At 38.3% G+C, this 14243-nt stretch overlaps 1 protein-coding gene across 1 annotated transcript in view; it reads left to right on the top strand.

The window, feature by feature from the left end:
- The window catches only part of LOC150078320 (uncharacterized), a 296643-nt gene that overhangs the window by 154844 nt on the left and 127556 nt on the right, over nucleotides 1-14243 (top strand). The window contains exons 7-8 of the mRNA XM_090384528.1: nucleotides 5224-5508; nucleotides 9061-9182. Coding sequence (XP_090240654.1) covers nucleotides 5224-5508; nucleotides 9061-9182 — 407 coding nt within the window. The remainder of the gene's footprint in view (nucleotides 1-5223; nucleotides 5509-9060; nucleotides 9183-14243) is intronic.

The raw sequence follows: 14243 nt of genomic DNA, 5'->3' as shown, positions 1-14243 counted from the left end.
GTACAGAGAACAGCAACGAGATCAGTGAGTGGAACAAAGGGTTGCTCTTACAAAGAAAAGCTTAAGTTCTGCAGATTAGTGTCTGGAGACTAGGCACCTGTGAGTGATCTAATTGAGGTTTATAAGGCCTTGAGTGGTTTGAGCAAGCTCAATGCTGATGAGATTCTTCCTCCTGCTCAGATTAGTCACCTGAGGGGACCTAAATTCAAACTGGGGAAAGACAGTTGTAGAATAGACATGCAGGAGTTTGCCTTTAGCCAGTGGTGGTTGATTTCTGGAATAAACTTCCATCTGTCATTGTAGAAGCTGACAGCTTAAATAAATTCAGGGCAGAACTAGACAAACAATTGGAGTTAATGGATGGGTGTAATAGGAAGGTTTTTTTTTTGGCTGATGCTATATAAGCTTGCTTTCTTGCATCATGTGCCTGTGCCTCTGCTAATGCTAATTTCTGTCTCAGTCACGATATTCTAAAAGTATTCAATGTGGATCATATAACAACCATTGTTAAAGCAAGAATTAAATTCATTAAAAATTACAGAATTAAATTTAAAAAATTTACAATAATTAAGCAGATAGCAAAATTTTATAAAATACTTGACTTAAGATTTAAATTTATACAAAGCCTAAAAGAATTTAACTTAACCAGAATTTGTTTTACCGAAGTAAAATTTACAGAATAACATAAAAAGTAACTTCAAAAATTATCATAGTTCAATTTATAGTATTAGAAATTGAATCTGCAAGCTGGAGTAAACATAAAAGGACAAAGGTAGGCAGGTGCTTTTCAGAAATATAAATATCAGTAATTAATGCCTATTTAGTATTAATTACTTTTTTATGAAAAAAAAAATTATCGCAATCTAACTTTTGGATACCACTGTATCCAAAAAGTATCTGGACTACCATGTTATAGCGACAGTAAGTATAATTACAGCGTGGGCAACTTAATCCCCTTCGAAACAATGTTCTTCTTAAGTGATGTGCCAATAATTTTCCCACTCTTGGGGGCACTTCTGAAAAGCTTATTTTGAAAACTGCTGAAAGCTGAGCTGGCATATTACTTTTAATGATTTTTATATCATCAAATTGGCATCCTTTCAGAGGGATTTTTTTTTTTTTTTCCTCAGTTTAGGTAATAAAAAAAGTCTCATGGAGCTATTGTTGGTATGTCATCAAACTGACATCCTTTCAGGATTTTTGCAGTTTAGATAATAAAAAAATTCCTAATAATTTCAGTTTATGTTACAAAAAAAATCTCATGAAATCATACTTGATGAATCATGGGTTGCTGTACTTGAGCAGTTTCATGTTTAATCAAAATATCCCATTAAAGTAGCTATACATGTAACGTCATTATTATGGTGAAGTAACCAGTCTTTGAAGTTCCACTTTTTAGGTTTTTACTTTGAACTGCATCATGAAGGCACCTCAGAACTTCAATATTGAACTTTATACAAATTGTGTGTCACTCTGGAGTGTATTCATGATGGAAAACACTCTCACAGTCAAAAAAATACAACTTAGCCTTCATATTTTGCTGCCTTTTGCCATCATTTTTGGTTCAGGAAGAAGGAATTTCCCACTGAGATGACTGCTGTTTATTTTTGGGATCATACTCATAAAATAGAAACAGGTGCATGTATACCTGCGTGTACACCAATGCTAGGAGTTTGGTAAATAAATTTGATGAATTTTGAGGTATTGCTCAAAACATCAAAGGCAGATATTGTTGGGATATCAGAGACGTGGTGTCACACAGATATAAGTAATGCGGAACTGGAATTTGGGGAATACAATGTATATAGAAAGGATAGACAGGACAGGAGGGGAGGAGGGGTTATGCTATTAATTAAGAAACACATAAAGTCAAAGGAAGTGAAGCCAGTTGACATCGATGGACAGGGCAGTGTCGAGTCAGTTTGGTGTGACATAAGCATAGGGAAATCAAAATTGAGAGTAGGAGTGTGCTATAGGCCTAATGACTCTGATGAGTATAATAATATATTGTACAGGGAAATAGAGTGGGCCAGTAAATCAGAGAGTCTTATAATGGGGGATTTCAATTTCCCAGATATTGACTGGAATTTGTGGGTTGGTCACTCGCACACTAGCAAGGCTTTTGTGGATTTATTGGATGATTGTTTTCTACATCAGCATGTTCGTGAGGCAACAAGAGGGAGCAATACTCTTGATCTGATTATCAGTAGTGATTCTTCATGCATTAAGAACCTGCAGATAAATGAACCACTAGGTGGCAGTGATCACAGTGTGTTGAAGTGGGATTTACTCAAGGAGGTAACTACCATCAGAGGTAAAGGGAAGGGTTTTTGTTTTCGTAAAGGCGACTATGATGGTCTGAGACAGTATTTAAATTCTATACAGTGGGACCAACTGATGATGTTACCAACAGCAAACTCAAAATGGGAAGCATTCAAGGAACTAATCTTGGTGGCTACCAGGCTTTACATACCAACTAAGAAATATTGTTCAAGGTTTAGGCCTAAATGGTTGTCAGATGGCCTAATGAGACATGTGGCAGAGAAGAAAAATGCATGGGATACATACAAATTAATGGGTGACATGGAAGCCTATGATAGATATAAGTTGGTCTGTAACCAAGTCACAAAGGAGATTAGGCAGGCAAAGGCAGACTACGAAAAATCCTTGGCAAAGGATGCAAAGAAAAACAGAAAGTTCTTTACATACTTGAACTCGAGAAGGAAAGGGATGAATCAGATTGGTCCACTGGATATTGATGGTTCAACAGTTGAGGATCCTGCTCAGGTGGCTAACAATCTAAACGAGTATTTTGCATCTACATTCACGCATGAGGAGTTATTCAGGAAGGAGAATGATGTAGGTAAAGTAAACATTGGCAGTGAGCTGGATGATTTTGTAATAACTGAGAGGAAAGTGGAGGAGAGATTGTTGAGGATAAACATAAAAAAGGCACCTGGGGTGGATGGGATCTATCCAGTTATATTAAAGGAGGCAGCAAAGGAAGTATGCAAACCCCTAGCCATAATTATGAGTGCTTCTTTGGACTCAGGGGAGGTACCCATAGACTGGAGATGTGCAAATGTAACCCCAATTCACAAAGGAGGATCAAAGGCTGACACAAGTAATTATAGACCTGTTAGTTTAACTTCTGTTCCAGGTAAATTAATGGAGGCACTGGTTAAAGAAGCACTGCAGGATCATCTAGACAAGAATTCAGTTATAGCTCAGACGCAGCATGGTTTTGTTAAGGGCAGGTCTTGCCTGACCAATTTGATTGGATACTATGATGTAGTCACAAAAGAACTGGATGCAGGGAATAACTTTGATATTATATATTTGGATCTTAGAAAGGCTTTTGATACTGTTGCACATGGAAGACTGCTGCACAAATTGGAGCAGTGTGGCATTGGAGGCAAATTGCTGCTATGGATAAGGGGATGGTTGAGTGGCAGAAGACAGAGAGTGGTAATCAATGGACACTGCTCAACGTGGACTAATGTTATTAGTGGAGTTCCTCAGGGTTCAGTGTTGGGTCCGTTGTTGTTTTCGGTGTTTATGAATGATATTGATGATGGGATATCAAGTTTGCAGATGATACAAAGGTTGGCAGGGTCGTTAAGGACAATACTGACGCTATGCTGCTGCAACAGGATCTGGAAAGGTTGAACAGATGGGCTGAGAGGTGGCAAATGAAGTTTAACATTGACAAATGTAAAGTACTACATATGGGTAACAGTAACCCCAGAGCAACGTATCAACTCTGCGTTACTACACTGACAGTGGTGGAGAATGAAAAGGACCTGGGGGTAATTGTGCAGGCAGATATGAAGTTCTCTGAGCAGTGCAGACAAGCTGAAAGAGTAGCTCATGGTGTCTTGTCAATGATATACAGGAATTTTTCTAGCAGGGATAAGGAGGTGATTATTCCCTTGTATAAGGCAATGGTCAGACCGCACCTACAGTACTGTATACAGGTCTGGAGGCCTCATTTCAAGAAGGATGTAGAGCTGCTGGAACGGGTACAGAGAAGGGCAACAAGATTAGTAAATGGAACAAAGGGTTGCTCTTACGAAGAAAGGCTTAAGTTTGCAAATTACAGAGTCTGGAGACTAGGCACCGGCGAGGTGATCTGATAGAGGTGTATAAAGCTTTGAATGGTTTGAGCATGCTCAATGCCAATGGGATTCTTCATCTTTCTCAGAATAATCACCTCAGAGGGCATAAATTCAAATTGAGAAAGGACGGATGTCGGATAGATGTGCGGAAATTTGCCTTTGGCCAGCGGGTGGTTGGTTGGTGGAACCGACTTCCATCACTTGTTGTTGAAGTTGATAGCCTAAACAAATTTAAAGCTCAACTGGACAGGTATTTCGAACGAACGGAGGGGTGAAATGGGAGAGGGTTTTTTTTTTTTTTTTTTTTTGGCTGATGCTGAATAAGCTTGCTTTCTTGCATCATATGCCTCTGCTAATGCTAATGCTAACTCATGTTTCATCTCTAATTCTGATGCATTCAAAAATGTCTCATCATTAATTGCACATTCAAACTAATTGGAAGTGAGTAGCATTCAGGTATTATTCACATTGTCCTCTGTTAATAGTTCAAACTTTGTAGAAATGCACTCGATGTTCAAAGTTTTCATTAAAATGGAATGACATGATTCGGTGGGGATACAAGTTTCTTTGCCAATCGCACAAATAGTTAATCTTTGGTTATTTCATACCAAAGCTTGCACTTTAAGACATGATTTCATTATTTGTTGAAGTCGAGGGCCATCCTGGTCATGGATCACTTTCAACAGAGTTCCTACCCTCTTTGAAATGACAATGCTATCAAAAACTTGCATACTGCTAATTGCAGAAATCCCATATACTATTTTAAGAAGATCTAACATTTCACTTCTGGTTTTTCTGATAGTAAAGCAAAATTAAACACACACACACATATCATTTAATGCACTCAGACATTTTTAAATATGAAAAGATGTAAAACCATCTTTGTTATCAGCTGATAATAACAGACTAATGTAAGCAAGTGGACAGCTTACTGCATGGAGGTAAGAATGATATGTGTCTAACCATGTTATGCGTTTTCATAGTAAGCTCTGTTCTCTCAACCTTGAACAATAAATATTAATTAAGATACTTTTTGAATGGATCTTATTTATTGCACATACACATATGATGATAATTTATTTATTTTACTTTTTTTATTTTATAGGATAATGAATCTCCATTAAAAAATATGAGAATGCAGCAAACTACTGAAAAAGAAAATTTGGAAAATCAGTTAGACATGCTTCATTCACAAATTCAACAGATGATGAGTTGTGAATCAGAAGACCTTGCTTGCTTGCATATGCTTCTTGAAGAGAAGGAAGTGTATCTCAGATATTTGCAGAAAGATATGTTGTTGGAAAAGTCCAGAGTTGAACAGCTTGAATACAATCTGGAAGTTAAAGAAAAACAGTTACAAAGTGTTACAGATGATCTGAAGTTGGCACAAGTTAGTAAGAAGAATTGCTTTTCTTTCTACACGTACATAGAAATAAAATTTTATTTTTGAGTTGTTAAAAATGGTTCAGATGGTGAATTTTAATTTCTTTTCAAAGTCTCATATTTCCAAATGACATTATACTGAGTAATCAAATGACACTGTAATGAGTAATTTCATGTTCAAACAAATTGGAAGCAACCTCTGGTGTATTCACACTGTTCCTTTGTTAACATAAGAATAATGAGTATATTGATAGCTTTCTTAACCTTTTCTATAGTAGATATGCATATGTACATTGTTCAATTGTGGACCCAGAGAAATATGTACAGGGCATCTAAAAAAAAAAAAACCTTTTATTATTAGAAAAGTCCATAACATTTGATCTGATAAGAAATAATAGATAGTTTTCATCATTACAAAGAATAACTCAGAAAGTTTATTATTGATGTACTTCATAGATCACTGGTTCGAAGTTGGCACCACAGTAGGCCATAAAACAAAATGGCTACCGTTCACTAAAAAAGCACAATCTATTTTATCGCTTGGTGTCACAAATTCACTGATTCGGGTTCAATGTAATTATTGTTGGAAGTTTAGGAAGGATCTGCCAAGCATTCCAACCTTTTACATGTGGGTGGAAAAGTTCAAGAAAACAGGAAGTTTACTGAATAATGAAGATTACACATGGTCTTTAATAGAAGCTCAGGAGAACATCTGTAATGTATTCCACTGAAGCACAAGAAAGTCAATTTGATGCACTTCCAGAACTTAAATCTGAAATAAACACTACAGGGTGTCATTCATAAAAGCCTTCAATTATTTGCCTATAAATTTCAAGGTGCAGCAGTTATTACCAACAAACAGGCCAACACATGAGTTGTTTGCCACTGCCTGCTGCAATAATTGAAGAAGACAACAATTTCTTATTTCTGATAAAGTAACTTCATGTTTCATGATATGTAAAATGGCACAATGATCACATATAACCACAGGGGCTCACATCTGGTAAGTATGGGATTGGCACACCCAGTGTGCCAATCCCATACTTACCAGATGTGATGTGAGTACCAGATGTGTCCTTAGCTGGATATCATCATTCTTCTCTTTCTAGGTGATTCCCTTCTACTTCTGACACTCTCTCTCTCTCTCTCTCTCTCTCTCTCTCTCTCTCTCTCTCTCTCTCTCTCAGGGTAATTCAGAAATTTTTTTTTTTTTTTTTGTTTGGCTGGTGCACCAAAAGCTTCAGGCTTCCTTGCACCATGTGGCTAATAATAAAAGGGGCACAATAGCCCAGTTGTTAAGACACTGGACTACTAGCCTGAAGGATAGTGGTGCCATCTGGTGTCACTATCGAGAACTAAAATAAATAAAAAATAATAAACCACTGGACATAAGCCGAAGCTAAACAAGTCCACCTCCATAGATGGATGATGTCGCAGAGAAATGTTATTCATATTGCATCGAGTGTGCAGTAGGATAAAGTCATTTGCGTTCAGGCCTTAGGCAGAGGGTTGGTTTGAAAATTTGGAGACTGTCTCCCGAGCAAGACAGTGGAGCAAGTGGCACTGTCCCCTGTAAGGCTACCACAAGAGAAAGGCAAGACCATCTAGCCCCACCAACTGGAAGTGCTTCCTGCGCAACTGCACTAGTGACCACCCAGGAAGAAAGAAAACGCCAGTGCATGAAGTGGAGCATTGAAATGAACTCGTGCCTGGTTATTTCATAGTACGCTCGCATGATGTACGTGTTCATTTCAATGCTCCACTTCATGCACTGGTGTTTTCTTCCTTCCTGGGTGGTCACTAGTGCAGTTGCGCAGGAAGCACTTCCAGTTGGTGGGGCTAGATGGTCTTGCCTTTCTCTTGTGGTAGCCTTACAGGGGACGGTGCCACTTGCTCCACTGTCTTGCTCGGGAGACAGTCTCCAAATTTTCAAACCAACCCTCTGCCTAAGGCCTGAACGCAAATGACTTTATCCTACTGCACACTCGATGCAGTATGAATAACATTTCTCTGCGACATCATCCATCTATGGAGGTGGACTTGCTTAGCTTCGGCTTATGTCCAGTGGTTTATTATTTATACCCTGACAATGTACAGGTTGCAACTACATACCAAGTGGTTGGAACGTTACCTGGATATTCAGGTCACCGAACAGCGATTAGCAGATCAAAGAAGGACCATCATCACGAAGAACCTAATAACTCCTGCTATCTTGGAAAAAATCAAGCAGGGTGTCAGTGATCAACTACAAAGCACAAAGAATATGGTCAATATGGAACCAGAGGAGGAACAGCATACCATGGAACAAGAGGAGGAACAGCAAGAAGAAATACAACCCAGAGTAGCTGAAGTTGAAAGAGATGAAGTCATAATATCCAGAATAGAAGACGAGTGGAAAAAAGCCCTAACAGAATTCGAAGGAATGGACCCAACAAGAACCCATGTGATACTTAAGCAGAGGCCAAATAAAATCGTGTGGAGAGTAACAGACCACCTCAATCGGCAAATAATGCCACATTACCTTGACAACAATGGTGCAGTGCTGGAGGCTATCCACACAGCTGTATACTGTACTGCCATAGCAGCTACTAGGATTAATGGAAAAGAAACGAAAGACCAGCAGCAGAATAACCGAAAACAGAAGTAACCGCCAGCTTGGGAAAGAAGACTTCAGCAGAAGATAGAAGAATTAAGAGTCAAAATAGGTCAGTTGACCCAGTACCAACAGGGTAATAGAAGTAAGAAATTGATTGGAAAGGTGAAGAGAATCCTCAAGAGAGATAGCGTCCACAGCAAAATGAGACCAGAAATCAGAGAATAGGAGAATACTTGGACACACTGAAGCAGAACCTCCTCACACTCAGCAAGAGACTACACCAATAAAATCAGAGTTTCCAGAGGAAAATAAACAACCGAATCTTCAATGAGGACCAAGAAGTTGACAACATGACAAAGTATATAGGATGTTCAGCCTTAATTATTTAATGTAGTAAAAAATTACAGCAGGTGCTACATAAGGTTTACTATTTTACATTATTTCTGTCATTTTTATACTAATATAATATAATATGAATAACTTCCTGTCTAAAATTTGCTTTAGTGATTAGGCAACATTATCATCTTTTTGGGAAGGTTAACAGACATAATAACAAACACAGAGAAAGGAAAATCCACATATTTACATTGAAAACATCAGGAACAGCCCCAATGCAAGAGTTTTGTGCCATTACTACTGACAAAAGAATTTTCTTCAAGAAAGTAATTGCTAATTTATTGTGAAAAAAGACATAAATATCGGTTGTTTTTATATCAGGAGCATTGTCAAAAATGGATATTAGGTATATTGTCCATTTATGTGGACATGTGCGTGCACACATACACACACACACACACCAGGGAATTTTGAGGATTTTTCCTGAGCTATATAATGCTGTAAAACAAATCACTGATCTGATTTGTTAATTAGTTGTTTGTTGTCTAGTTAGTCTACGTTGAATAACATAGTCTTTCTGAAGTATATAACATTGAATTACTTTTCTTTTCTTTCTTGCTATTTTAGTCAGAAATTATGAAAGCTTGTTTGCAGTGGCAAAAAGATCAAAATGAAATGATTATTAGACACCAGCAAGAACTAAAACAACAAGCAGAAGATTTATACCAACAGTGGCACAATAAAATAGAGTGGGTATAATTTAGTATAGTGGATATAATTGTGGAAATAAAAGTGGATTAGCAGTATTTAATAAACTTTATAAAAACATTTACAATAGGTACTTTATAAAAAATGACTTTATAAAAATATTTACAATACATAATAAACTATGAAAAAACAAGATTTAAATGAAATTTCAGCTTATAAAGAGCAAACATTTATTGTTATAATATCACCATAGTGTTTAATTTTCTGGTCAAGGAACCTTTTTATTTAACAGTACACAAGCATGCACCCACATCCATTTAAATGTAAAATAAAAAGATTATATTACTATAAACAATGATAGTAATAATAAGTTTTTATTAATATTTTAATACAGCAGGCCCTCGTTATAACGCTGTTTGCTTTATGCTAATTCGATATAACACTGTTCTTATATTATAACCTGTATCTCACTATAACGCTGTCAAAACTCACTGTAACGCTATTTTACTAGCATACAGATTGAATTTTTGGCAAATCCTGCTTCAGTCCAGTCTGTTTTTAAGCCTATTTTTTTTTTTTTTTTTTGGAAAAAGGAGAAAATAGCCACCATGAAATTAACTACAGTAATTATTTTATAATTTCTACTCTATGTACAAAATTGAAACTTTCAATATGCTCTATTTTCTTGGTGTGGACAGTTTCAAGGGAGAAATTCTTTTTTAGTACACAAGCTGAAAAAATTTACCATGCAGTGTCATATGCTGTTATGAATTCTGCATTTTCTGTTCTGACCTGTAATAGAAAGATACTGTATACCCTATTGAAAAATAGATTTACTCCCTATCTCTTCTTTTGTTTTACTGTGGGAACTATAACTTGCGAAAGGTTTTTCACACAATCAATCCCATGAGTGCTAAATGCGGTGCTGTTTCTTGTACAGTATTCTCTTGTCTTCTGAACTCCTCTGCCCGTGTGGTCACCCGAAGTACATAAAATTTGTTTGTTTTACTGTCCAAATGGCCTTATGTACTCCATTCTGTCTTCTAAGCTTTATATTTCCACTAATACTTTATATGCATCCCATACATTCTTCTTCTTCACTGCCACGAGCCACATTAATTCATCTGACATCCATTTAGGCCTAAACCTTGAACAGTATTTCTTAGTTGGAATGAAAAGCCTAGTAGTCTCCAAAATGAAGTCCCTGAAAGCTTCCCATTTAGAATTCAATGTTGGTAACGTCATCAGTTGATCCCACTGTACAGAATTTAAAAACTGTCTGTGACCTCTGTAGTCACCTTTACAAAAGCAAAAGCCCTTCCCTTTAGCCTTGATGGTAGTAATTCCCACATCAGTACATTGTGATCACTGTCACCCAGTGGTTCCTTTATTTGCAAATTCTTAATGCATGAATAATCACTGCTGATAATCAAATCAAGAGTATTACTCCCTCTGGTTGCCTCTTGAACGTGTTGCTGTAGAAAACAGTCATCCAATAAATCCACAAAAGTCTTGCTAGTGTGTGAGTGACCAACCCACAAGTTCCAGTCCATATCTGGAAAGTTAAAATCTCCCATTATAAGACATTCTGATTTACTGGCCCACTCGATTTCTCTGCACAATTGCTCATTATACTCATCAGATCCATTAGGCCTATAACACACACCTACTCTCATTTTTCCTTTCCCAGTGCTTATTTCACACCAAACAGACTCAACACTGTATTGTCCACCAACATCAATTGGATGCACTTCCTTAGATTTTATATTTCTTAACTAACAGCATAACTCCTCCTCCCTTCCTGTCTATCCTTCCTATAAGCATTATACTCCCCAAATTCCAATTCTGCACTGTTTATATCTGTGTGACACCACGTCTCTGATATCCCAACAATATATGCCATTGATGTCTTGACTAGCACTTCAAACTCATAAAATTTATTAACTGTACTCCTAACATTGGTGTATATGCAAGTATAGATGGACCTTTTCCTACTCTTAGTTACCCTAACACAGCTCATGTTAACACAGCTTAAATTAGCTGTGTTAACACAGCTAATTTAAGCTGTGTTAAATTAGCTGGGCAAAACACAGTATTCAGGATGTTGTTTATGGATTTTCTCCAGTTGGTGGTTGTTTGATTTATTTGGATTTTGGTGGAGTGAATAACTTCACCCCTGGAGTGAAGATTTGTGGTGATTTTGTACACCACCCTCCAGGGTTTATCATTTCTCACTGTGGAGACTAGGTTTTCCCATGCTAGTTTTTTTCTTTGCCATATCAGTGTTGTGTGTTAGTTCCTCTTTTCCCTGTAGCTTTGCTTAAGGGCTTCAACCTCTGGTTCTGGTTGTGTCCTAAGGGCACATTGGAACGCTCGTCTTTTGGCATTTGCCTTTTGTCGAAGGTTCTGCAGTCTCGGTTCCACCACGGGACAGTCCTTGACTGAGGTTTTTTCCTTGGGATGGCTGTGGAGGCTGCATTTGTAATGATTCTCGTTACAGCTCTTTGATGCCAGTTGGGGTCTCTAATCTGTTGATGTTGGGCATGGAAATCTCGGACAGCAGCAGTGATACTAGTTTGGAATAGTGGCCAATCTGCTTTAGTGATGGCGAATCTCTGGAGTTGTATTCTTGGAAGAGTACCACAATCAAGTGCTCTGGTCATCTGGAAGGTTATGGTGCGATGGTCGGAAGTGGACCAGCCATCCTGCACTGTCCAGTTTGAAAATATGCCTGGCAAGTGATCTAGGTGACAGAGTTATGTCTATAGTAGACTCCCAGAGTGTGCTTGAGTAGGTGGCAAGGTTGTTTGGGTGATTTAATACTGTGAAAGGACTGTTGGCGAGATATTCCTCAAGTTGTTGTCCATTTCTGGATCCACTTCGCTCCTGGCTTTGGCTGTACCAGCTTGGAGAGTGACAGTTCACGTCCGCGCTGACAAGTATCATGGCATTCGGTAGTTTAGCAGTTAGGTTCTGGAGATAATTTATAACTAGAAGGTTGTAATTCCCACATCTGGAGTATATGGATACAACATAGAATTTGCCAACGGGACAAATAATATGGGCACAGGTGGCCTAGGAATGGCAGAAATGCGTGATTTTGGTTGTAGTGAAGTCTGGATTGTGAACCAATAGAGCTGCCCAGGGGGTGTCGCCCTGGCACTGTACAATCTCATAGGTGGTGGGGTATCCCTTAACTTCTTTGGCATGGGTGTAGGGTTCTTGTATCAGTAGTAGGTCTATATTTTCTTCTTCCACTTTGCGGCAGAGTTGGCCAGCAACTGCAGTTGCCCTTTGTGGTTTATGTTTATGGTGTGGTTCCATGATTGATCCTTTGCAGGTGTAGACTCTTTGCTTTTAGATAAATTGGACAATTGCTGTCCCTGGTGGAATGCAAGTGCTGGATGTTTTGTGCTTTACAGTTTGCACATTTTGGATCTTCAGACTTATTTGGGCATGTGTGAAATTCATGGCCTTTTTGTGTGCAATAGCCATAAGTGGGCTTTTTTTTTTTTTTTTTTAGTGCACGTGTGACTGGTGTGGCCAAAGTGGCAGCATTTGAAACATTTGGGAACAGCCACATGCTCTTTGAAGCAGTGGCTGCCCCAGTTTATGTATATTCTGCTTTGGTGATCAGTGGCCTGCCAGGCTTTGGGTGACAATTCCGCAATCCAGTTCATTGAGGTTCCATCTCATGACTTGGTCTGGTGTTTAGGATTAATTAGTTTGGTAGGACCATCGTCAGGGTAAAGATGCTGTAAAGTCCTCTGGTAGATTTCAGTCTTAACTGCTGATGGGGTAAGTTCCTTATCCATGTCAAAGATTATTATAGATGGGCCTTTTTCTCTGGGAGGCTCAGCTATCAGGCCCAAGGCGAGTATTTTTGCATTGTTTAGGATTTGGGATGCATCCTCTTTAGTCTCGGTTTCGATTATTAGTCCTGTGTGTCTTGTCTTTCTAACTGACTTTACGCAGGTATTCTTCAGATCAGTGGACAGGTTTGTTATTAGTGATTCCTTTATTTGTTCACTTATTTGGGCGGCATCTGTAGTCGCTGGTTTAAGCAGGACCAGATGCGGTTTTGGGAGGAGGGTCCTCCCACATTAACAGGTGTTAGAAGGCACCTGGGATTTCTCCCATCTCCACGTGTGTTCGCTGTATCGAGGACAGTACACTTTCAAGCCAGAGACTTGAAAGTGTGTGGGCCATGTCTGTGCAGTGTGATGTGTTGTGCCCATTGTTTGTCCGTCTTATTGGCCGCCAGGCCCCAAGTGGGGCCCGATGTTGCCCATACCTTGCCACGTGGAGGCTAGCCTGGTGTATCCAGTATCACAGCAAGTTGCTCTGGCAGGTCCTGCCACCTAGTTTCCTGGGATTTCAGTGGCTAGGACCTATATAAAAAAAATAAATAAAAAATAAAAAAATTTACATGTTTGACCTTAATGCTTAATGGGATTGCTGTTAGGAAATCGCTGGTTGGGGTTGAACGCTAGAGAGATGAGTTAAAGGCCTAATAGGTCGGGCAAAATTTTGATGTTATTAAATTTAGACATGTAAGGCTATAGGCTAGATGATTTAAAGATTTACACGAAACCGGTAGAATTTAGACACTGATTAGAATTTGGCGGCATTGTTAAGGGTTGTACTCGGTCGGTTTAGTGAGAGGGGGAGACTGAAGACTGGGGGGAAACAGATAGAAGTGTGGTGCAGGCCTAGCCACAAGTTTTTTTTTTACAGGCCAGAGGAGAATGCAGTGATAGTGTTTATGTGGTTAGTAAATGTTTGTTAGTATATATAAAGTAATGTAAGTTATTTTTAACTTTGTATTCTTTGTATACATTAACAGTAGTGAGGCTGTAACTGTACATGAAGGAAAAACTGCCACAGCACTCATCATACTGTCAGATGATGGGTGCTGTGGCAGTTTATAAATGATGATTTATAAATGATGTATTAAAAAATAAATACCGAATTTATATCAAACCTTATTTTTTATTATTGTAAAACAAAACCCAATAGCTTTAATTACAGATTAAGATCAACAGAAATACATACAAAATGATCAGTGAAAAACATTTACTATATATCTACAAAGTAAATAA

The sequence above is a fragment of the Mastigoproctus giganteus genome, chromosome 11 (assembly GCF_048544385.1).
Source record: "Mastigoproctus giganteus isolate SK-2022 chromosome 11, ASM4854438v1, whole genome shotgun sequence".
Lineage (NCBI taxonomy): Eukaryota > Metazoa > Arthropoda > Arachnida > Uropygi > Thelyphonidae > Mastigoproctus > Mastigoproctus giganteus.
Note: the sequence above shows the minus strand (reverse complement) of the source record. Positions and strands in the feature narration are given on the sequence as shown.